This window comes from Panthera uncia, chromosome D1 (assembly GCF_023721935.1).
Source record: "Panthera uncia isolate 11264 chromosome D1, Puncia_PCG_1.0, whole genome shotgun sequence".
NCBI lineage: Eukaryota > Metazoa > Chordata > Mammalia > Carnivora > Felidae > Panthera > Panthera uncia.
The window spans coordinates 56,486,155-56,512,271 of record NC_064808.1 but is presented as its reverse complement, the minus strand read 5'-3'; the positions used below and the strand labels follow the sequence as shown (position 1 = coordinate 56,512,271).

The 26,117-nt window shown below is 37.2% G+C and overlaps 2 protein-coding genes across 4 annotated transcripts in view; both read right to left on the bottom strand.

Moving 5' to 3' along the window:
• RPS3 (ribosomal protein S3) overlaps positions 1-26,117 on the bottom strand; it is a 780,806-nt gene that overhangs the window by 351,603 nt on the left and 403,086 nt on the right. The gene's annotated exons all lie outside the window — the stretch shown is intronic.
• UVRAG (UV radiation resistance associated) overlaps positions 1-26,117 on the bottom strand; it is a 296,234-nt gene that overhangs the window by 245,176 nt on the left and 24,941 nt on the right. For all 3 annotated transcript variants that reach the window (XR_007455275.1, XM_049619579.1, XM_049619586.1), the window contains exons 2-3: positions 18,790-18,907; positions 11,908-11,942 (exon numbers count right to left, since the gene is read on the bottom strand). Coding sequence is in view for 2 of the 3 variants with exons in the window: in XM_049619579.1 (XP_049475536.1) it covers positions 11,908-11,942; positions 18,790-18,907 (153 nt within the window). In the remaining variant the exon portion in view is untranslated. The remainder of the gene's footprint in view (positions 1-11,907; positions 11,943-18,789; positions 18,908-26,117) is intronic.

Here is a 26,117-nt window from a genome sequence, read left to right as displayed (position 1 = left end):
AAATTCCCACCCATCCACAAATTTTAGCCTACGATCAACAGAATTCCATTCTTGTATGACCCCCAGGATCTACGTGACTGTAACTGTTTCAGCAGCCCTGCTAAATAAGGGTAGAGCACAATCTGACCAGTCAGTAAGCTTCGCAGACACCAAAGTGATCGCTAGAAATGTGGATGGAACCGCGGCAATCAACCAAACAGAACCACTGGCTTATGAAGTCATTTAACTTCAGCCTTTGGTCTGTCAAACAGAGCTGAGGGGCAGGGCAGTATGGCAGAGAGGCAAGTGCTGAAGTTAAGCTATACTGCTAACCCACATAATCCCCTCTGTATCTTACAATACTCACTTATAAAAACCAGAACAACCATCACCTTACAGAGTTATAAAGCTTAAACAGAATAATCATAATTATAGTAATAGCTGCCATTTTAACATTTTATTAGTGACAGGTACTATATAAAGTCAGATAACATGAAAAGGACACAGAAGAAAGCCTATCCTAGCATTAGACAGAAGTATCTAATCTGTTTAATAAAACAGCACTGTTCATATCAATAAGCCCACCTGTAGTAAATAAGACAACCGGTTAACCTCATTAGTTAAAAAGATAAAATATCATATTTCATCAAGTCTGAATTACCACCAATGATAAGAAGTATCATTATTTTGGGGCGCCTGGGTGGCTCAGTCGGTTAAGCGTCCGACTTCGGCTCAGGTCATGATCTCGCGGTCTGTGAGTTCGAGCCCTGCGTCGGGCTCTGTGCTGACAGCTCAGAGCCTGGAGCCTGTTTCAGATTCTGTGTCTCCCTCTCTCTGACCTTCCCCCGTTCATGCTCTGTCTCTCTCTGTCTCAAAAAAATAAATAAACGTTAAAAAAAAAAATTTAAAAATAAAAAAAAGGAAGTATCATTATTTTATGTGCCATTAAAAAAAAAAGTAGCAATGATTTTAAGATGCATCTAGATTTCAAAGGTATTATACTGTGAAAAAATGTGCACCTGAGAATCAATGAAACACAATAGCTAAGTGCCTTATCCAAGGTCTCGTAGTAAAAATAGCACCAGAATTTGAACCTAGGTCTCCAAAATTCCTCTCATGTTCTTTTTTCTGTGTCTGGTTCTTGGGTTTTTTTTTCACCCCACCAAATTACAGAAGACAATTTAGAACAAAAGGGACCTTAAGAGATTGTCAACAATTTCCTTATTTTGGATCCCACAGCCAGAAGCAGAAAGAGGAAGGGAGAACTCTGCCCTCGACCCGTGCCCTATTCTCTGGCCAAAAGGAACTGGGGTCCCTTCACAGGACTCAAACTTGCTCTTACTGTTCTATCACCTCATGTACACCTGAGCAGGGCCGAGACACAAATAAGTAATTAAACATGACAGCAAAAACTAAAATATTACCACAAGAACGAATGATTCATTACAGATATGCTATACTTAATCTTCACAAAACTCAGAGTCCTCTGAGTTGACAGCATTATTCCAATTTTTCAAAGGAGATACTATACTATATACTATTGTATATATACTATAAACCATTAAGTGATTTGCATAAGGTCACACATTTGGTTATAACTGGAACAGGAAGTCAAAGTCTACATATCTGCCTTTAAACACATGATAACAATTAAAGACAAAAAGAAAACAAACAAAAAGGACAACATCAGCTAACTTTTGTATAGGACGTAGGCCATGCTGCTAGGGATCATTTACCATAAAGCATTTGGGCCTCAGTCCTAGGCAGCCCCTGAAGGAGACTCTAGTATAAGATGGGATGTTCCTCATGACAACCTTGAGTCAACGAGAAAAAGGTAAATAAAAAAGGTAAATGTTCCCTAAATAAGAAAGGGGAAGGTGGGGGGGGGGGGGAAGATGTGATGTAAACATGAAAAATTCAAATGATAACATTTCACCTAACTGGAATTCAACAGACCACCAACTCCACTATCCTTGAATAGTCAAAAAGAGGAAGCATGAAAAAAGAGCTACTTAAACTACCAAGTTAGATCGCATATATCCTATAAAATAAATAAATAATAAATAAATAAAAATGTCAAGTCCATGCATAGAATTTGTTTATTCCTAATTGGCATTAATTGGCATATTTTTCCAGAATATGCACTTTATTAAAACATGTATGTGTAAATGGTCGACAAAAGCATAGAACTGGAAAAGGTAATCAATTAGAACAGTATGTGAGGAAATATAAATTAAAAACACAACGTAATACCACCATCCAGCCAGAATAGCTAAAATTTAAAAGACAGATAATACCAAGTTTGAGCAAGGATGCAGAGCAGCTAAAAACCTCACACTGCTAATAGGGCTGCAACCAGTATAAACATTTTGAAAAACTATTTGGCAATATCCATGAAAGCTGAAAATAACGATGACCCTCGCACTTGATTCCACTCTTAAGTATGTATCTAAGGAAAATGAAATGCATACACATGTTCACCAGAGAACATGTCATTAGATTTAATGAACTACTACATGCAACAATATGGACGAATCTCACATATATAATGATGCTTATACATGATAGATATATATCTAGATACATACATAGATAGATAGATAGATAGATAGATAGATACATAGATAGATAAAGTTCAAAAACAAGCCAAACTAATCAATGGTGCTAGAAGTCAGGACAGTGGTTCTCCTTGGGAGGAGGTAGTGACTAGAAGGAGAACATGAGGAGCGCTGATAATGTTCTATATTTCTTGATCTGGTTACAATGATCTGTTCTCTTTGAAAAATCATTAAGATATTATTTGTGTCCTTTACTGCAGTATGCTAGATCTCAATAAAAAGTAATGAAATTAATATTCCTTAAAAACCCAATAGCAGAAAAAATACAGCATCTTAAAAGGAGGAGGTTGCTGGGGGCATCTGGGTGGCTCAGTCGGTTAAGCGTCCAACTTCCACGCAGGTCATGATCTTGCCATTCAGAGTTCAAGCCCCGCATCGGGCTCTGTGCTGGCAGCTCAGAGCCTGGAGCTGCTTCAGATTCTGTGTCTCCCTCTCTCTCTCTCTGCCTCTCTCTCTCAAAAATAAACATTAAAAAAAAAATTTTTTTAAAGGAAGAGGTTGCAGAGATAAAGCAAATAAAGGTATCTCTTCATGATATAATTTTAGGCCTTAAAGTCTAAAGAGCAGAAGTTGGAGAACCTTCCTGGCCTTCAAATTACACCACCTGAAAAGGCAGCTATTTCCTCTCCTATGTGTAAGATGACCTCTCATCTAAAGTACATGTGCTCTAGAATATGACACAGTATAATTTCAAATTCTCACTCTCAGAATGATAAAGTACCAGAGAAAGTATGAAAGAACCACCTCTTTCCAAAGTGAAAACAACACTTGGTGAATATATCTGAATGGCTGTATTGCATGGGGGAGAGGGATGATTCTGGGGGCAGTTGTTGCATTAAATGTTTGTAAATACTTCATTCTAAAATAAATTAGAGGGGCGCCTGGGTGGCTCAGTAAGTTAAGCATCCGACTCTTGATTTCGGCTTGGGTTATGAACTCGTGGTTCATGGGTTCGAGCCCCACATGGGGCTCTGTGATGACAGTGAGGAGCCTGCTTAGGATTCTGTCTTCCTCTCTCTCTGCCCCTCCCCTGCTCGCTCTCTATCTCTCTCTCTCTCTCAAAATAAATAAATAAACATTAAAAAAATTTTTTTAACATATTAGAAGCCTTTGAAGGTGAGGCTAGTGTTCTTACATTACAACATATGGTTAAACAGATGAGCTGGGTTTCCTTTCTAAGCCAACACAGCAGTAACCCAGCACAGCTATTGTCAGCCTTCTCATTATAATGACCTTCCTTTATACTTTCACAAAATAGCTGCCAGACAATGAGCGGTAACTCCTGAGTCTGTACATTCAGACACAGGCAGAAAAAAGCCTACCAGACATTCAGAGACTTTATTGCCCGTGCACTTTATTACTATAAAGACCCAGATGATTTTTATTTATGTTTAACCTATGCATGTCAGCCCATTTTCTAGATGGAACAAATTATTCAAATACTAAAATCATCTAGGAACCTATACCGTATTCACTAAAAAAGTACAGTGGCAAAATATCAGGATATTTATGGCTTTGAAAAGTTCCCTGCCTACTAACTACCCACAAGACAATCCAAAATCATTATTTTACCAGGACAATTTCCCCAGAACACTGCTCAGTGACTGCTTATTTATTAAAAAAACACACTTGTACAAAAATTTCAAAACATTCACAAAATATCATTGTTCTTATCACTCAATAACAAATGTATCCTCATAAGAAACAATTTAAGGGGTGCCTGGGTGGCTCAGTCGGTTAAGCATCTGACCCTTGATTCCAGCTCAGGTCATGCTCTCATGGCTTGTGGGTTCGAGCCCTGCCTTGGGCTCTGAGCTTAGAGCTCAGAGCCTGGAACCTGCTTCGATTCTCTGTCTCCCTCTGCCTCTCTGCCTCTCCCCCACTCGTGCTCTGTCTCTCAAGTCTCTCTCTGTCTCTCAAAAATAAATGTCAAAAAAAATTAAAAAGAAACACAACTTAAATCGTTAAATTTCTCAAAAAATACACGGTAACTCTTGGGAACTGCATGCTGATTTTGTAAGTAGTAGTTCTTTCTCAGCCCATTCAGCTCTCTTTCCCTCTAATTCACCTCTACTCCCCCATCACATCTCAACTTAGGACTTCCTTTCTGTCAGAAACCTTTCCTAGCCATCCTCTCTTAACTGAGATAAATAATACTCCTCCATGTTTTCAAAAAATCCTGTTGTTCCCTGGTACTATAATTGCATGTGTCAATTATCTTAGTCTCCCTCCAGCTCATGTAGTTGACCAGACAGAAGTTAGAAACCCCTGTAGATGATGCAGTTTAACACTGGATAACATAATTTGGCATAAATCAAGAGGATCCAGCTCTCTTCTCACGTACACGTACCCACAGAGATGAAGTGTTAATTCATCTGGTCACAATTCAACTCAAACATAAACTTGGTTTGACAATCACTCAGTAACTCATAAAAAATATTTATACTGTGAAGTCGTTTTTTTCCCCAAAGATTTGAAACAGCTCAGGCAGTCAACATTCCAACCAAAGTTTATGGTTCTGATAGTTATGTCACATGCTTTCCCTAAAAATAGAGGCTCTAGAACTTTGTTTATTCAATTATAAGGCCTATCACTGACCTCCACTAGACCTCTAGCGAATATTTAATCAGTAGAAGGAAGGAAGCTGAAGGAAATGTGATGTAAAGGGAGGGAGCACTATGTTGTAAAAGAATGGGGCCCTCTGGTTTTACCAGTCACTACCAGCCTAGGGACCTAGAGCAAGTTCCTCAGCCTGTCTGAACCTTAGTTTCCCTAACTACCAAAGCAGCACGTATCTTACCTTGTAGCACTGCTATCAGGGTAAAAAAAACGTACATCACGCATCCAACACGCTACTTGAATCACAGGTGGGTACTTAATAACTGATGCCTCTCATTTATTAAAGAAACACACAGATACAGGGAAATTTCAACCCACATGTAAACTAAGCACCACTCTTACTCCTACCATGAAACTCGTAATTTTGTGATCAAAGTTTAAAAACTCCCTTTTTGCAAAAGTATCTAATGACCAACTTTATAACTGTTAAAGACAGGTGCACGTGGGTTCATTATACAACTCATCTGTACTTTTGTAAACATATAAAATCAATGTTAGAGAATCTGGGTACCTCCATTCTTGTTGCTTCAATCATCTTAGTTATTAATTAACCAATGACCCTTCAATCTAGCCTTCTCCTAAACCAAAACAAAACAAAAAAAAAATCCAAGAGTTAACAAATGGTTTGGAGGGTGTTACATGCTAGCTGAACTAGAGACCTTTAAAGTTAAAGCATATACACTGACGACTAACTGTTCTACACTAAACGTATCTGAGAACAAACCATGACTCTTGACTTGTAACTTGGAGACACATCTCTACCATCTAGCCTGTCAAAGGTGGATTATTCATTACTCAATGCGATAGACATTTGTTGGACTTCTCTGGATGAAGCACTATGCTAGGGACAATAGAAAATAGATAAATGAAATAGTTGAGTGTCTTTGCCTACCAAATACTCCTAGTTTTGTGTGACGTGTAACTGCACCCTTGCCCAAATCTCTCTCCTGCTAACCAGACCTTAACCATCATCTCCTATCTCTCCAGGTCATTTCCTCTGTGGCCCTGATCCTCTGTTCCTTTGCCCCTGTTGTCATACTTGCTGAGCAAGACCTCAAACCACCCCTGCTCATCCCACCCCACATAGCCATACTAGCTTCTTAGCCAGTTCTTGAAAACCTCAGGTACACTCCTGCTTTTGTACCTTCCTGTTTCTTGGCCTGCAACAGTCCTTCCCCATATAGGTACATAGCCTGTTCCCTCACTTCTTTCAATTATCTATTCAAATGATTTCATCTATGTGACTACCAGAGAAAAAGAGCAACCCAGCCTGCCAGATACTCTCGGATTCTGCTTTATTTTACTCCATTATCTTTATTACCACCTAACATAGTCCAATTTATCATCAATTCTTTATTTTTGAAGCAGAGAGAGAGAGAGAGAGAGACTGAGAGAGCGGGGAAGGGGCAGAGAGAGAAGGAGAGAGAGAATTTTAAGCAGGCTCCATGCCCAGCGTGGAGCCTGACACAGGGCTCAATCTCACTAACCGAGAGATCATGACCTGAGTCAAAGTCAAGAGTCAAATGCTTAAACCAGTGAGCCACCCAGGCACCCCCAGTTTATGATCAATTCTAACATGCACTCGCCTTCGCTTTGTAAGATGAACTTTAATTTTAGAAATGTTAAGATCGATAAGGTTCTATAACTTTTGACCACCAGGTGGCAGTCATCAAGAGTCACTGTCTCTACAAGCACAACCTCAAAAATAGTTGTTTTTAATATCGGCTCTTTTAAGTTAGGCACACTGTTGGCACTACCCATGCTGAGTTTGGCATTTAAAATATATCTCCTGGTGTAAACTGAAACAAACAAAAAACCCTGTACATAATATCTATCAAAATTTTAAATTCAAAAGATTGAAAGAGCAGCAAGTGATCGCAACAATGTGGAATAACCCAGAACTCTCATAGACTGTTGGCCAGACTGCAGATGAAACAATAATCTGGGAAAGCTGTCTGGCATTATATACTCAAGGGGGCCACATGCATACTCCCTGCAGGCTCACTCCTAGATATGTATCTCAACAGAAACGTCCACACATGTTCAACCAACAGATACACAGGAGAATATTCACACCAGCACTATTCATATTCGCTCAAGACTAGAAACTAACCAAATGCTTATCAACAGAAAAATGGATAAATTCTGGGACATTCACACAATGCAATATTTTAAACAAACTACAAATATACCTACAATATGAATGACTTACAATATATAGTTGAGACTCTTATAAAGTGGAAGTCAGACACAAAAGAGTGCATACTGTATGATTTCATTTCTATAAAGCTTAAAAGTAAGTAAAATTAATTTATGATGTTAAGTCAGGACAGCAGCAGTAACTGAAGAAGGCATGAGAGGGCTTCTGGGGCACTAAAAATATCCTATTTCTTGACCTGCGTGGTGGTTACACGAATTTCAGAAAATTCATCCAGGTGTATACTTAAGATATGTAAACTCTTCTTTATGTATGTTAAGTTTCAATAAAAAGTATTGTTTTTATGTAGACAAGAAGGCATAGACACAGAGCAACAAATCATGAATTTGGTATTAGAGAAGCAAGTATTTGTTGATGAAGAAAAAACCCTCATCCATCCTTTTCTACAAGATGTAATGAAATTCCCACAGATTAAGGAAGCATATTTATATTTTATTACCGAGATACCTACAAAAGATTCCCATCACAGGTCAAACAGTACACCTAAACGAAGGAAAGACTGCTAAATAAATACCTTGGAAAGGTAAAAGAAATTTCAAAGTAACAAGAAGCTAGGAAGATTGAATCAAAACTCATCCAGGACTATTACAAAAGCCCTGTGTTTCAGTGTAATTACAAGTGTTTATTTTTCTTGGTGAACAAGAAAAAATGGTAAATCTTACAACTGACAACTTGGATTAGACTATTTTCTCTTTTCTTACTTGTTTGCCAAATACAAACCAAACACAAGACAATGACTACAGAGGTTATAAAAATGTCCCTGCCTTTATAAGGTTTATCATATATATTAAAGAAGCTAAAACAACCATATGAACAGCTCTTACAGCTTTAGAATGATACTTGGGGGGGGGGGGGGAGCACCTGAGTGGTTCAGTCAGTCAAGCATCCGACTTCGGCTCAGGTCATGATCTCACGGTTCATGAGTTTGAGCCCTGCCTTGGGCTCCGTGCTGACAGCTCAGAGCCTGGAGCCTGCTTCGGATTCTGTGTCTCCCTCTCTCTCTGCCCCTCCCCTGCCCATGCTCGCTCGCTCGCTCTCTCTTTCTTTCAAAAATAAATAAACATTAAAAAAAAAGGTTTTTTTAAGAATGGTACTAGTAGTAGAAGTATAAAGTTTTGTTTTCTCAGAGCACACAAAAAGGGAAATCTCTTCCTGCTAATGTTACAAATTATAAGAAAGCTTTTCAAAGCATCCAGACTGTGCTGTCCAATACACTATCCATTGGCCACTTGTGGCTATTTAAATTAAAATTAAATAAAATTTAAAATTTAGTTCCCCAGTATTACTTAACCGCATTTCAAGTGCTCAGCAGCCACATGTGGCCAGTGACACATGTACTGGGCAGTGCACAGAACACTGTATTCCAGAGTCAGAAAGATGCACAGATAGGTACCTAAGGACAGCTTAATCTAATATTTGGGCAAAAACACTTTTCAACCCTGTGGCCATTTTTCCATATTTCCTTTGACATCACAATGGCAAAACCGGCCACTCTGGTCTGGAGACCAAACTAAAACTATAAACCTAGGGAAAAGAGCTGAAGCCTTAAAGTTACAGGAGTAAAAACCAATATTCACAAGCTCACCAGAATTCAACTTAGTTCACTCACCAGAGTGAAAATTTACCCAAAGCTTCAGCTAGAAATAAATGAAGCATTGCCTTGCCTAATCTTTAACAGCTAATGGAAGACTGGGGGTTCAGGATATAACTTCGAAGTCAGTCAATAAACGTACTATTAGAGGAGTCTATTCATTAAGAAACATTTGCTGAGCACCTTCTATGTGCCACACATAACTGGTAACTAGGAGGAATAAGAGCATTAAGTCACTAACTCTATTCAGCAAATATTACAATAGCTTAAGAATCACAAACTCCTGGGGCCCCTGGGTGGTTCAGTTGGTTAAGTGTCTGACTTTGGCTCAGGTCATGATCTCACAGTTCGTGAGTTCAAGCCCCGCATCAGGCTCTGTGCTGACAGCTCAGAGCCTGGAGCCTGCTTTGGATTCTGTGTCTCCCTCTCTCTCTCTCTACACTGCCCCCGCTCGCACTCTGTCTCTGTCTTTCAAAAACAAGTAAAATGTTAAAAAAAAAAATTTTTTAAATCACAAACTCCTAAGCAGGGAAAAAACCAACAAATTCTGCTTATCTGTGGTTCTTCAGAAACGCAAGGAGAGAAGTGACAATGTGCCATTTCCAGCATATTCTCTGAGAGTTGTTGATTCCTATAGTACCCAATGCCCATTAATCTGAACTAGTCACAATGATTTAGCAAAAAGCAAAGAAGGAAGAGTCCTTTCCAAAAAAAAAAAGAAATGAATTGCAGTTTATCAAACCTATATTAAGCTATTAAAGAAAGAACAACCCTTGCCAGAAATACCATAATCTCAAAGCATATCCTTAAAAGGAAACATCAACAAATCAACATTTATCAAACAACTCCCAAGAAGTACACTGGGAGCTAGAGGGACATAAAGATAGTCAAGCAGTCTCTTGACCTTCCAAAGCTTTCATCTGCTTTGGGAGATGAAACATTCATGAACAATTACAATGTAAGCAAATGCTGTAAGTGGTATACCCGTGAAACAACTGCAGTACAAACCGTAAGTTGAAAGGACTTTGGAAGTCTTTTGTCCAAACCTCTCCCTTGTCTGAAATCCATTCTACAATATTTTTATAAAACATGTATTCAATCTAAGTACACCAGGGATGAAGATATCACAGCCTCACGGGCAATTCAGAAGCAATGGAAGCTAGGAGCCAAAAAGAGGCGAAGAGTTTACATTCAAAGAGATGATGTTTAGAAATAAGAACTTGAAAGTCAAATGACAGCAAGTAAATACAAAACCAATTATGAAGAACAATACACTAAAGGAGCACTATTAGCACAGGGTCCATTATGACACAAATCCAGAGAAAAAGCAATGGGACATTGTAAAATCATTCCCAACAAGAGTTTTGATTATCAAAGGGGGTGGGGGTAGAATAAATCAAGGTGAAATTCTATTCTATCTGCCCCTTAAACCACCCACTCTTCCCTAGCTCTCTCTGCTCTGTAGGACACTTTTATTTTCACCTGAGCCAAGAGAGGAAGAGAAACTGGTATTGACTCATTAGCTACTATACGTCAGGCATGAGTTCATATGTCATTGAATATATGTAGAATAAGAGCGATACTGGGGATTTGGAGCTCCTCCGAGGTGGGCTCTAGGAAACTGACCTAGAAGCCAAATTTATTATGCTATTTTAGAAACATTTAGAAGGCAGCTTAATAAAGAGGAAAGAGTAGCAGAGACCTAAAGACAGAGGTCTGTACTTGGGATCTGGTCCTGCATGTGACTGCAAAACTTGTTGGGCCTCTCTGGATGTCATTTTCTTAAGACCTACCCCATCCACCTTACCGAATGTTCTAAGAACCAAAATGGAATACGTACGTAAAAGGATTCTGTAAACACAACACATCACTGATATCTATTTATTCATCTGACAAGTATTTGCTGAACATCTATAATATTCTAGACTCTGGGCAAGGTCCTTGCTCTCATGGTTGTGTTCTCTAGTAGGTGGGACATAGATAATCAACACAAACAAATGAGTGAATAAGAATTTCCAAGAGTGATAAATGCTCTAAAGAAAATAAAACAGGTGATGTAAAAAGAGTGACTAGGAGAAAGGGAACCACTTTCAATGGAAGAGTCATAGAAAGCCAACCAAAGTTCTATCACTGAGACCTCAAAGACTTCTTCAGCGAAATAAAGAGCTGGGGACATAAGAAATAAGACAAGCTTAGCATGTATAAAGCACTGAACAAATGAGGTATGTCTGGAACACAGTAAGTAAGGAAAAGTATTAAGAGATAAGGAGGGAAAAGTGAACACGGGCCAAATCAGGTATGGTCTTGGACCATTAAAAGGATATGATAATTACCATAAAGCTCTTTTTTTTTTATCAACATGGCCCAAAAAACGGAGCCATTCATACAAATATCTCAAGTATACATTATCAAAAGTAGGACGCTTCCAACTTTCTAACTTAGCAATGACATCACTAAAAAACAAGTGGAAGGATCCTATACAATGGCCCTAACATGAAATTTGTAAGAACTATATCTAAACAAAGACATCATTTATTATGTTTGGTTAACACAAATAGTCAAAAAAAAAAAAAAAAACCCCTCTATAGTAAATAGAACTGACAGAATTATAGAATTTGAGTTAAAAAAAAAAATTTGAAGTTTTAACAGAGAAAATATCAGTTCCTTCAGCAAACATTCATCAAGCACCTACCATGTGCCAGGCATTTTCTAAGCACAAAAGATACAGCAAAATAAATCAATGAAAATTTAAGCAATAAGTAAGCGAAGATTTAACTGTAGAAGTATCATAATACCAGAACTGAATTTGAACTTCTGCCTCAGCATTTTCTGAAACAGGAGTTGTAGGCTTAGTCAGTGTACCTGTCAGAAATCAAACTTACCAAGGAATTCTTAATCACTTCACTTCTATAAAATTCTGGAAAAGAAGAAAAAAAACAATAAGTGATATGAAAGAAAATAAGCTCATTAACTCTTAATCCTGCAAATTTTTAACATTTGTTCCAGTAAAACATTTATAATATTTTCAAGGGATATAATTTCCCTATATTTTCTACAAAAATAATTTATTTTTCTGCAAAAAAATAAACATAAATTAAAAGATTTTAAAGGAAAAAACATTAATAAAGAAAAATCAAAGCTTGTTAAGATTTAATTTAGTAAATTTTACCCCAGATACAAATTTGAGCCCTTAAAATTTTAGACTTTCTTCTCTCCTACCTTATGGCCACTCTGCAAAAACTGATTCCATCCTCTCTGTTTTTCTCAAACATCTCTAATATGATCATCCATCATAGTACTGTGGAACGGACAATGATCTAGCAACCAGGTAACCTAACTTCTACTTCTACCTGTCATTAACATTCTGTCTCTTTAATCTCCTTGGGCCCATTTCTCATTAGACAACTTAGAGAATTAGACTAATAAGCAAAGGTCCTCTTGCAAGCTTTGAAATTTCATGATTCTACAAACCTTCGTGCGTATCGTACATGTTAACAAAACCTGAAGGCACAATCAAGAGAGAAATGTCTCAGATATTCACACAAACATCGCCTCTTCTGACCCTGCTGAAGTCACCATTGTGATGCTCTGTCTCTCAAGAGCTTACAAGGACCCTGGTATCCTTGTGTTGCTATTAGAGAAATTTCCCAGGCGTGATGCACATACCACTGGTACTTGAGATGATTTTAGGTGATACACGGACACACTTACTTTTTTCTTACGTATTTGAATTTATGTTTCATATATTCATCAACCCCTAACTGTAAGCTCTGAAAGGACAGGAGCAATTGTTTTGTACAACTGCTGTCTCCTCAGCACGTAAAACCATTCCTGGCACAGAGCAGACACTCAATAAATATTTCGTAATTAAATGAACAATTTTACTTAGACATAAGTTTAAAAATAAGGAACTTAAACATATAAAGTATGCAACATTATAGATGAAACTCAAATATAGTGAAACATGCCAAAGAAGTCCATGACTGAAGCTTAGGACTAGTCAGGCAATAAATGGATAGCAGGCCTATGCACACATAAAACTCCAACGGGCAAGCTCTGGTTAAAGCACTTCTTGATATACTGCTTATATTACTGTAGGTTTGTCTTTCTTAAAAAAAATTAAAAAGATAAGGATGATTATTTTACTCCGTGGAGAGATAGTCACAATGTATTAAGTAGGGGAAAAAGTTCCAAAATAAAATTTACAACAGGATCCAAATTTTTATAATTATGTTAGTAATGTTTATCTTAGGTGATAGAATTAGGCTGCTAACTTTTTCTACTTGGCGGTTTCTATTTTTCTATTTTGAAAAATTATTTAAAATAAGAAAAGGAATAATTCTGGGGTGCCTGGGTGCTCAGTCAGTCAAGCGTCTGACTTTGGCTCCGGTCATGATCTCGCGGTTCATGAGTTCAAGCCCCATGTCGGGCTCTATGCTGACAGCTCAGAGCCTGAAACTTCAGATTCTGTTGTTTCCCTCTCTCTCTGTCCCTCCCCTGCTCGCTCTCTCTCTCTCTCTCTCTCAAAAATAAATGAACATTTAAAGAAAGAAAAAGAAAAGGGATTATTCTAATTGTTTTTAAAAGGACCCCTCTACTGATGAACATTCAGGTTACTGGTAATTTTTAGATATTTCAAGTAAGTTATAAATAAACAATCATTTAGAGATATATATTCTAGACCCTTGAATCTATAAGATAAACAATTAGAAGTAAAATGCAAGATTAAAGGAAAAATAGTTTGTGTTTAATAGATATTACCATGTTGTTCTCTAAAAGTACTGTACCAATTTACAACCTTACTTGTGAAAATCCCAACATTAGACAACCCTAAGTATCATTCTTTTCATTTTTCCCATATGATTAATCAATTACTCCAACCATAAATTAACTATAAAAGTTTATGTGTGTAGGTGTGGGTGGGTGGGTGTATTCTACTTTATGTGTAGCATGTTTATTTTTAGGGGGAAAAACTAAAAGGGCTTAAAAATGTTTTTTTATTACAAAGTACTTTCATGTTATACTTAATTTATTTTTGTATTGTTTGAATTTATTGCAAGCATGTACTACTTTAAAATCAATGGGAAAAAAAGATATTCCTCTTTTCTTTAGAGAGAATTCCTCAATTTAATCTGCAAAGTGTCTAAATTAAACAGTTCCCAAAATAAATATCTTTAGCTCTAAGAGGAGTATCACTATTTCTTCCAAAACTTTGCTGATGAAATATATGTATAAAAGAAACTAAACAATAGGCTTTCTCCATTAGACCTTCAAAACAGGCTTGCTAATTTAAATGGAGAGAGGTCAACAAAAAAGCCACATACAAAATCATGGAGTACAGGGCAATGTCTAACATGGGCCTACACTGTTCACCATTCTGTTACACCTAAAATAGTTTCAATAAAATTAGCAGCATGATGCAAAACATAATAGTGAATGGAGGAGAATTCAGAGCCAAAATATAGTTCCAATCCCCAATCTACCTATCAGCTTTATCCTGGACAAGTCAATTAACCTTTTGGGCCACATGGTTCCTTCACCTTTCAAAGGACAATGACACATGGACGATAACAAGGTTACTGTGAGGCTCAAATGAAATAGCGAATCAAAAATACTTTATAAACTATAATTTTTATTAACACAGTTCTATTAATTTTTATTAACTCAATTTAAGCAAAACTATTCGACAAGTAAATTTTCAAGTCATCCAAGACCTATTTCTACATGAAAGGGACGATTAGATACAAATGCTTCTCTATCCATGCTAAGTAAGACCTAAAAAAACAAGAACAAAAACAAAAACAAAGCAATTAGAGAATGTAGAGCATGGTTTCAATGGCATGTTTTGGCTGTTATGCAGCATTCCATTCATTCAACAAATGCTTTTTTTAGTACCTCAACCTCACTCATAAAGGAGGAATACAAACTTAAAGTTTACTATAAAATTATTTTTCACCTATCAGATCGGCAGAAATTCAAAAGTTTGATTGCACAGTCTATTGGTGAGCCTGTAAGGGAAAAGCCACTCATACATACCAAGTGGGAATGTAAACAAAGACAATTTTGCAATATCTACCAAAACTATAAGTACGCATTCTTTGTACTTCCACTTCTTGGAAATTTACCCCATAGCTAAACTAGCACTCATACAAAATAATGTACTTATGAAGTTAGTCAAAGCAGTACTGTGCATATGACAAGAACCACCTAAATGCCCACCAACAGAGGCCAGTTAAATAAATTCTGGTACATCTATTCAATGCAAAAATATTCAGAAAAAAAAATTACGGAAGCTCTCTGTGAACCAATATGGAAAAATGTCTAAGACATTTTAGGTGAAAAATGGAAAGCACAGAAATATATGTAGTTTCGTACTATTTTTAGTTGTATTTGCATAAAGAATCTCAGAAAAGAGAAACAAGAAATGTAGAACAGTAGTTTTTAGGCTGGGGTAAGAAACTAGGGAATGGGACAGGTGAAAGAAAGAGTTTAAGCCTTTATATATATTTTGAACCATGACTGCATTAGCTATTCAAACAATTAAATGAAAAAAATATACGAGGGTTTACTATGTGCCAAGCCTTGTTCCAAGTGCAGTGAACAAAACTAACCTAAAATCTTCTGGATTATATAGAGTTAATCTTCTGATGTATTCAAAATAGCTGGCTGGCATTCCAGGAGAGGACAGGCACTCAACATTTTGTGGGTGAAAAAAGAACTATGTCTAAAGAACAAAATTGATTTTATAAAAATTCCAAGTTTAAGAGGGAATCACAATTAGAACCTAGCTCTTCATCCATTAACACAAGGCTTTGTTCTTTGGGGATGTGATGATTTGAACTACCTAAAAAGTAGGCAATCTCCCAAGAGCACTAAAAGATGCCAAAAGTCAAAAAATCTCACACATAACTTCTTAGGATCTGCTGTGAATTCAGCCAAAATAAAAGAATAACTTAGAAATCAGTATTTCAAATATTCTCCCCCGTAAAAAAAAAAAAACAAAAAAACCTTTCTTTTAAAACTAAGAAATGATGCCACTAAACAGGTGGTACAAGTGGTTTTGTGAGAAGAACCAAATGGCCCTCTATCATGGCATCCTACACTGAGGGCCACATAATGATCATGAAATGAATATCTGGGCTTGTCATCAGAGGTCCAATGAGGTAAGGTGGATTAACTAGGCTTCCTAAGGAAAGAGCTTCCCAGTTCCTCCTATGGTAGTTAAAAGTTATAAAGTCCGACTTATGCACCCAAAAGAGGACCATAGATAGACTTCATTTAACTATGACATTTTGGAGTAGGCATTAACTCTCAGAATTATCAGTTCACTTATTTTAGGGATAAATTAAGCAAAGCTCACAAGAGGAACTAAATGTCCTAGCCAAGGGACTTGCCAATTAGTGACAGACTCCACCACTAACAGAGACCCCCCTGTGGTCTACACCAGCTATTCCCTAACTATGAGAATGAGCATTTCATTGAGGGAACTTTTAACTTCTAAACTCAAGGTGTAATCTGAGCTAGAAGGAAAAAAAAAAGTAATTTTGTTTCCATGGCATCTCTTAGACAACTTTTTTGCAAGATGGTCATCAACCAGACCCATGACTACTCTCTTCTTAGAAACTACTACAATTGTTAAAAAAAAAAAAAGGGGGTGGGGTGGGGTGCCTGGGTGGCTCAGTCGGTTAAGCATCCAACTTCAGCTCAGGTCATGATCTCGCAGTTTGTGGGTTCGAGCCCCGCATCGGTCTCTGTGCTGACAGCTCAGAGCCTGGAGCCTGCTTCGGATTCTGTGTCTCTCCATCTCTCGGCCCCTCCCCTGCTCATGCTCTGTGTCTCTCTGTCTCTCAATAATAAACATTTAAAAAAAAAAAAAAAACTACTACAATTGTTAACATTACAAATCACCAAATATCTAAAATGTGCTAAGTACTATGTGAATTACTCTTATCAAAGAGAACACTGGACCAAGAACATATAAATTTTATGAAGATAATCAAGGACTAATTATATAGAAACATATCAAAAATTTTAAACGCTCTGACATTGTCATATATTGCTAATGATAAAACCAGTTAGTGAGCAGGAGACCAAATGTATTAAGGTCTGAAAAAATGCTTATACCCCTAGGACAAATAATAACCAAACTGTTCCCTCTTCCTTCTGGACACATAGGAAGACAACATATCCCAGTCCTTTCTTCATCTAAAAAGGACTACACTACTGATTTATGGCCAATGGAATATGATGGAATTTATGGGGAACATTTCTGTTATAAAAATCTCCCTCAAATGATCCTCCTCTCTTGCCATGCCCCAAGTCATGTATTGATGATAGCAGCATTCCAAAATAGAAGAAGCCTGGATACCTGAGTCACCACTTAGAGGACAACTACCAATACCATGCCTGATAAAGAACACCTGCATTGGACTTAGTGTAAAAAATGTATTATGTTATGCCACTGAGATTTGTGGTATTTGTTATAGTAGCTAGCATTAATCATTCAGATTAATATAACTGTTTTTTAGAAATGCAATATTTACAATGAAAAGTAAGAATGAAATAAAATTATATGACAACGGCAGAATTTAGAGTCTTTTTTCTCACCCTTAAAAATTGTTTTAATGCTATTTACATTGTGGTGGTTTACGTTACACAATGCTATTTTCTCACCCTTAAAAATTATTTTAACGCTATTTGCGTTGTGCTTCCCTATGTAATTCCTGACTGAATCTCCTAATGAGCATATACTGGTATTGAAATTAAAAAACAAAAAATAAAAAAAGGTGTTAAATGACTACGGTTTTAATAATGGTTTTTAAAAGTAATTAAAACCAAAAAGATAAGACATTGTTTGAATTTTTCATCTTTCTTTGCCAGAGGACAAAATTCAAATAAGCCTTTAGTACCTCTAATTAAAATAACGCTACTTTTTGTTAATATAAATAGACCTTCAATCACATCTTACCAAGTGTTATCACCTTATCTCAGTTGTTCCTCACAAATATCTGTCTTGCCAATTTCATAAGGCATCATCTCCACTTTACAAATGGGAAAAGTGCGGTTCAAAAAGACATGATCTTTGTCCAATGTCACACAGCTAGTAAATGGCTGAGCTAGACCTACTATGCATGTATTTGCAATCCTAATCCAATATTCCTGTCATACACCGTGCTTGTTCTCTTCTACCATGCAACATAGGTCAATGGATTATATCCAAGTACCTTTCATCCAATACGTATTCAAAAGGTGCTTGTGATTTTGAATCAAATATTTGGTCTACTCTCAGAATTGTCACTTATGGAGCAGTCCACAGTACAATAGGTACAAATGAATTCAAGGAAACCATGGCATTCTTCTAAAAATGACGCCATATATACACAAGGAATTACCGATATGAGAAGACATAAACTGGTCCTAATTTTACCATAATATTTCAACAATTATATTTTAAAGAAAACAAAATTAGTACTGTATGCTAGACTCATATAGTATATTTTAATGATACCAACTAGAATAAAAACATTAATAGCTAACATGCATAAATAAATGATAAATTTATCAATTTAAGAACTACCCAAAAGCCCTGTTTCTTTTATATATGATATATGTAACTACTGCTCATTAAATATTTTCAGACAGTATGACAATTTTGCTTCCCAATAAGCAATAACAGCAAAGCGAGGGCACTGTCACTCACTTGTATTACAAAAGAATAAAAATGAGATGTAACAATCTGTGGGCAAGTCCACAGATTCTCTTACCTTTGTATATCTTTTCGGTATTACACAAGTGAAGTGTGAAGTAGGTGTCAAGGAGCTGATGGCCGTTTCTATTAACAATATTCCGGGCAGCAATGTTCCGAAGGTGTCTAAGACGCCGCTAAAAATTAACAACAAAAAAGAGGGACATGTTCAGTTTTTTCCTCATAAAACTTTCTGAAAGTTACAATCCAAAAATGAAATACAGTTAAGCTATCCCATTTATTTGTTAACCCAGCAACCTTAACCCAGTCTCTTATTTATGATTTAGTATCCACTCTGTCAAATAGGAATTATACCTGCCCCATCTCCTTTATGGGGTTGTTGTGAGCATGAAATGACAACAGATATAAGATATTTTCAAAAAGCATAAATGTTATATAAGTGCTATTCACCTGTAAAGAGCATTAGTATTTCCTGGAACATAAACCAAGTAGTAATTTGTTTTCTTCCCTTCGGAAGGATACCGGAGACATGCAAGTCCGTCTCATACCAACAGACAAGCAGTTTTTACATACATACACCCCAGCTGCTTGTTCAGTCTAGATGCCAGATCAGCTGTACGACCAGGAAAAGATGCTTAGCCAAAACACAACTCACTGGTCACTCCAGCCAGCCAATAACCCAACTGTTGTGAGCTGAAATTAAATCCTCACCTGACCAACAGCCACCCAATCTCTTTCCTGATCAGGCCTCCTTCCCAACAACTTCTCCAACTAAGATGCACAAATCATTTGGAGCCCCAAGTGTTGAAAAGGCAAATGCTCCATAAGCAACGGTAGAAATCAACAAAACTGGAAGTTAACAGACAGCCAAGTAATAGCATGCCAAAAACAGAAGATGTTGGCAATGCTCAAGTCTGTGCCCATCAGATTCATTCCCAAAGGCTAGTTCCCTCTCAGATAATTATTTTCAGACTTAAAAACAGAAATCAAGTGCTGTTTTATTTTTTAACTTTTTTTTTAATATTTATTTATTTATTATTGAGAGACAGAGAGACACAGAGCATGAGCAAAGGAGGGGCAGAGAAAGGGGGAGACACAGAATCTGAAGCAGGCACCAGGCTCTGAGCTGTCAGCAGAGAGCCCGATGCAGGGCTCAAACTCACAAACCGTGAGATCATGACCTGAGCTGTCAGACACTTAACCGACTGAGCTACCCAGGCGCCCCAAGTGCTCAGTTTTAAAAAATGCTTACAGCTCTCCCTTCAGGCTGAAAGACAGCCCAATCTACTAAGGTAAGACCATCTTCAATTACATGTGCAGCCAGCCAGAAAAGTGCAGTTCTTTCTTTCCATGCACGTACCAACCTAATCTTTTCTCCCAATCTAGCGATTAAGATTCTTTAATAGGGAAGGTTATTGTCTAATAAATTGGTTTAATCCTCTAAGTATGAAAAGCCCCAAATATATTTATGAAAAGTTCCTAGGGCTTACTCTAAAAGACTCATTTTTCTACAATCTGCCAGTGGTTTCCATTTCATACCCTGGATTACAGCAACTATCTCCTCCTATATATTTTTTATTAGCCCTCTCACTCAAGATTTTAAATTAACAGGAACCACTAGTTACCTATATACAATAACCACATCTATTTTGCTGTAAGATTGCAATCTTGATCTTCTGTTCGAAGACCTGAAAATATTACCCAAAGTCTCTCTAGAATGAAGTACAAACTTTCCATATTGCTTTCAAAGCCCTATACAATCTGACCTCTCCACATCCTATCCTTATTTTAGACTAGATCTTCCACATAGCCAACCCCTCAGTCACACATGAATGCTTAAGATCCCATGAAAAAGATAATGCACGTTCCTAGCTCCAGGCTTTTGTTAATTCTAGCCCCGTCGATCTAAAATCCATTTTCTTAAAGGAGATCCCATTTCTACTTCAAAGTTTAGGAGAAAAGATTCCTCCTTCCTGAGTCTCTAACTGAAATTAGTTGCTCCTTTATTTGAATAAATAAGAACTTGGCTTCTTCTCTCCTAGAACACTTATATCATTCAATCTAGTCTTAAAAGTCATTGGTTAGTTATCTTCCCTATTAATCTAGGAGGAAAAGACTTGATGACAGAGACAATTACCATCACTACACTATCAGCACTTATTGAATGCTTACCATGTGCCATGCACTGTGCTAAACACTTCATACATATGATCTTATTTAACCCTCATAACAACCCCATGAGGTTAGGTTTCACTCATTATTGTGATTCATCTCTTTATCCCAACATTCCTACAAAACCAAATATAAAACAGTAAATAATAAATGAGCAGGATATCTCAAAAGAAGGAGGGAAAGAAGGCAGAGGAAAGCAAAGGGGTTATACCTATATACATAGGTATATACCATACACTATCTCCTATATATGTGTGTATATATATATACATACATACATGTATACACACACACACACACATATGTGTGTGTGTATGTATTTATAATTATAACTGATACAACTTGGTCTTTACACTCCCCTATTGCTATAGGGGACAGAGCAAGCAATGATCTATCCTTCAACTCAAGAGAATAATTGTATGACAAAATAATAATAACGGAACAGACTGCTTTACAAAGCAATGTGCAAGGCTTGGACAGAGACTGAATCTACAGTGGATACATAGATATTGGTGAAGAGATCTTTCCACTATCTAGGAAGTTGGCAAAACCAGCTTCAAGACGCCTTCTGACTCCAAGCTCTAGATTCTAAAATCAGTAATGGAGTCTACAAACATTCACCCAAGGTATCAGTATTGTTTCCAAGCTTCCCTCCACTCACACAGATAAAACAGAACTGACTACATCACAGCATTTTATAAGAAGATTTACAACAACAACAACAAAAACTCTTCCACAAATTAACCAACTATAAAGCACTGACTTTGGGTTGTACAACTTTTTACCTTTTCCCTTATTTTATTTATTTCAAAAGCAGTAGGTAAGTATTCTTATTACACCATGATTAAACTACAAGATGCTCCCAGTAGCTAGAACAGACAAAGGAAATTAACCATTTATGAGTAAAATATTGATGTCATCTTGGTGAAAAGGCAGTAAATGTACACATGAACCCTCTTATGCCCTTTGTCTTGGCTTCCTCTTTAATGACATTCATTCCAATTTTATCATAAAGCTGCTTATTATTCCCCTAATGTTAACATTAGGGGAAACTGAATGAAGGCAATTCTCTGTATTATTTTTGCAACTTTTCTATAAATTTAAAATTAGTCCAAAATAAAGTGTTGGTTTTTTTTTTAAGCTATTGCCTTTTTCAGAGTTAGGAGGTGGGTAAGTAGGACAAAAAGACCACCAGTAAGACAACATTCACAAGCACTATGTAAGTGGAGCTCTTCTCCATTCCCGCCATTCACCTCCTCCCTTTAGTCCCCACCCCCCTTCTGTCTTCCTCTCCTCCCCCTAAGACTTCATGCAGTTTAAATGAAACACTGGAAGGTTAAGCCAGAAACTCATAAAAATGGTTACCTATGGGGGTGAGAGCAAGCTGAAGGAATACAGAGAAAAGCAAGACTTCCCTGATACTTGTTTACATAGTTTTGACTTCTGTACCATATAAGTGTCTTACATACTCAAGAAATAAATAAGAAAAAGTTTAAACTCAACTAAACTTAGTCCAAAGTGTAATAGCAATACCAAAAATTACCACAAGTTTTAGGATATATCATCTACCTTCACCCAAACTATTACCCTATGATCCAATATTGTATTAAAGTATTGAAAAAATCAGAGTGACTTAAAGGATCCTTTCTTGCCTTCAGTTCCCCCATAAGAGCTATACTTGCAAAACGTAGAAATAGGGTTAGTTCCAGATATTTGTCTATCTTCCCCAACAATAATATAAATTCTAAGAGGAAAAGACTATTTTATTTATAGTTGTATCTCCGGCATCTAGATGACTACCTAGCAAATAGCAGGCACACAGTGTTTTTTGATTGAATTCATAATTCCCCAGTGAATTAACCCAGTGAAGAATGTCTTGGTATGGCACAGGCCTTGCAATAGTCCTCAGTGGCCTGGAAACCTTAGATCCTGACACCCACCCACCAGACAGCGAGAAAATACAGAACTAAGAACTGAAAGTGGGGTAAAGCCTTAGCAATGATTCTACTACAGCAAATCCTCAAGACTCACCTACATTCAATTGCTCTAGACTTCACAGCCTAGTGGTAGGTAGTTCATGGCCTGGTGGCACCAATAAGCATAAATACACTCCTTCTGAGCTTGGCTAAATAGAATTAAACATCAGACTTTCTCTTCAAATGGCCCACCTAAAGACAGTTAAAAATCAAATCCGTCTTATGATCTAAATTATGTCAAGCATCTCGGGAAAATATAAATATTCTGAGTAATTAAAATTTACACAGACTTTTGAATTATTCTTTATGGTAACATCCTATGCAGTTTTCTTTATCAGCAATCTCCTTAAACTTTGTCAAATGTTCTATGCCTTCATGGTTATAAAACACTTTGCGTATCATTCTTCAGCGGTAGGTTGGCAACAAAGTTGTGCTCTAAAAACATCCACTTCTAAAACTAAAGCTGAACAGATTTTAATCTTTAAACTGGAATTAACATGGCTTAAAATCCTTGAAACTTGATCTATAAAACATCCTGTATAGACACTGAAACATTCACTAACATATAAAATTAAAATCTATTCAGCTTTGATTTCGAGGATTGATAGATGTAACTGGAGCACAACTCTACTATCCGAGATGCTGGTGGTGAGGAAAAGACCAGTGTTGCCCCAAATCCCTTAACATTTTAACAAATCTTTCAGATATAAATTCCTAAGTGGCAGGTATTGTAGATTTGAAATGTTTGCTTTATAGTAAAAAAAAAAAAGAATAAGAATTACTCATTAGTCCTGACTGTAACTGGTGCCTCTAAAGAACCTATAATGGTTGTTTCTCTTGTTAATACTACTAACGCTGTTAGAAAACTGCTTCAAAACCTAACAGTAGTCTAAAGAAAAGCTTTTTGTGTGTGTATTTTTTGCTTGTTTTGTCATGCTCAGCACCTATTTGATTAAAACAAGGCCAAATAAAAGTGCAGATTTTCCTTTACAGAACCCCTCTCCCCTACTATCAATCTATATCCTTCCTGTAGAATTAACTCTCTTCCAACTCCAAGGATATTCACATGATGACTCAGATCATGCCAATCAGCACATTTCATCCCCCTGACCATGACATATGACTTAATTAGGACAACTGAAAGACTCAGAAATTATATTAAATTTTTGAGAGGTTTCCCCCCCCCCCCACACTGGCCCTGAATCTGGAAGAATATAGGGTTAGAGATGCTGGCAGCTGTCTTTGCATCACAGTGAAACTGAAGAATGAAACCAACAAGGAAGAGAGCAAAATAAGACACGTGACATTCAGGTCCTGCTGACAATTGAAGTCTCTGGATCAAACCATACCTAAAATGAGAACTACAATGACAACCACGAGCCAAGACCCTATAAAACGGTCAAAGATTACAACTTAGGGAGATTTATACTGTGATTTTTTACTTAGAATTTACCCCATAACAGATTAATAGATAAAGAGTAACATTCTTTTTTTTTCAATATATGAAATTTATTGTCAAATTGGTTTCCATACAACACCCAGTACTCATCCCAAAAGGTGCCCTCCTCAATACCCATCACCCACCCTCCCCTCCCTCCCACCCCCCATCAACCCTCAGTTTGTTCTCAGTTTTTAAGAGTCTCTTATGCTTTGGCTCTCTCCCACTCTAACCTCTTTTTATTTTTCCTTCCCCTCCCCCATGGGTTTCTGTTAAGTTTCTCAGGATCCACATAAGAGTGAAAACATATGGTATCTGTATTTCTCTGTATGGCTTATTTCACTTAGCATCACACTCTCCAGTTCCATCCACGTTGCTACAAAGGGCCACATTTCATTCTTTCTCATTGCCACGTAGTACTCCATTGTGTATATAAACCACAATTTCTTTATCCATTCATCAGCTGATGGACATTTAGGCTCTTTCCATAATTTGGCTATTGTTGAGAGTACTGCTATAAACATTGGGGTACAAGTGCCCCTATGCATCAGTACTCCTGTATCCCTTGGGTAAATTCCTAGCAGTGCTACTGCTGGGTCATAGGGTAGGTCTATTTTTAATTTTTTGAGGAACGTCCACACTGTTTTCCAGAGTGGCTGCACCAATTTGCATTCCCACCAACAGTGCAAGAGGGTTCCCGTTCCTCCACATCCTCTCCAGCATCTATAGTCTCCTGGTTTGTTCATTTTGGCCACTCTGACTGGCATGAGGTAATATCTGAGTGTGGTTTTGATTTGTATTTCCCTGATGAGGAGCGACGTTGAGCATCTTTTCATGTGCCTGTTGGCCATCGGATGTCTTCTTTAGAGAAGTGTCTATTCATGTTTTCTGCCCATTTCTTCACTGGATTATTTGTTTTTCGGGTGTGGAGTTTGGTGAGCTCTTTATAGATTCTGGATACTAGCCCTTTGTCCAATATGTCATTTGCAAAGATCTTTTCCCATTCCATTGGTTGCCTTTTAGTTTTGTTGGTTGTTTTCTTTGCTGTGCAGAAGCTTTTTATCTTCATGACGTCCCAGTAGTTCATTTTTGCTTTTAATTCCTTTGCCTTTGGGGATGTGTCAAGTAAGAAATTGCTACGAATGAGGTCAGAGAGGTCTTTTCCTGCTTTCTCCTCTAGGGTTTTGATGGTTTCCTGTCTCACATTCAGGTCCTTTATCCATTTTGAGTTTATTTTTGTGAATGGTGTGAGAAAGTGGTCTAGTTTCAACCTTCTGCATGTCGCTGTCCAGTTCTCCTAGCACCATTTGTTAAAGAGACTGTCTTTTTTCCATTGGATGTTCTTTCCTGCTTTGTCAAAGATTAGTTGGCCATACGTTTGTGGGTCTAGTTCTGGGGTTTCTATTCTATTCCATTGGTCTATGTGTCTGTTTTTGTGCCAATACCATGCTGTCTTGATGATTACAGCTTTGTAGTAGAGGCTAAAGTCTGGGATTGTGATGCCTCCTGCTTTGGTCTTCTTCTTCAAAATTACTTTGGCTATTCTGGGCCTTTTGTGGTTCCATACAAAAAGAGTAACATTCTAATTTAGTGGCAAGTTACAAAGAAATGTCTCATTTTGTTAACCATCCCCATGTTTTAGAAAATAATCATTGCTGGCAGGTCAATCCATTTTTGTTGATACAATTTTGAACCTCAACATGGGCAACAGCACAGCTTTAAAAACAGTCAAATCACATCCCAGAACGAATAGAAATCCAAAGCAATTTTCGGTAGTGAAATAGGTCACTGGGGTGCTAT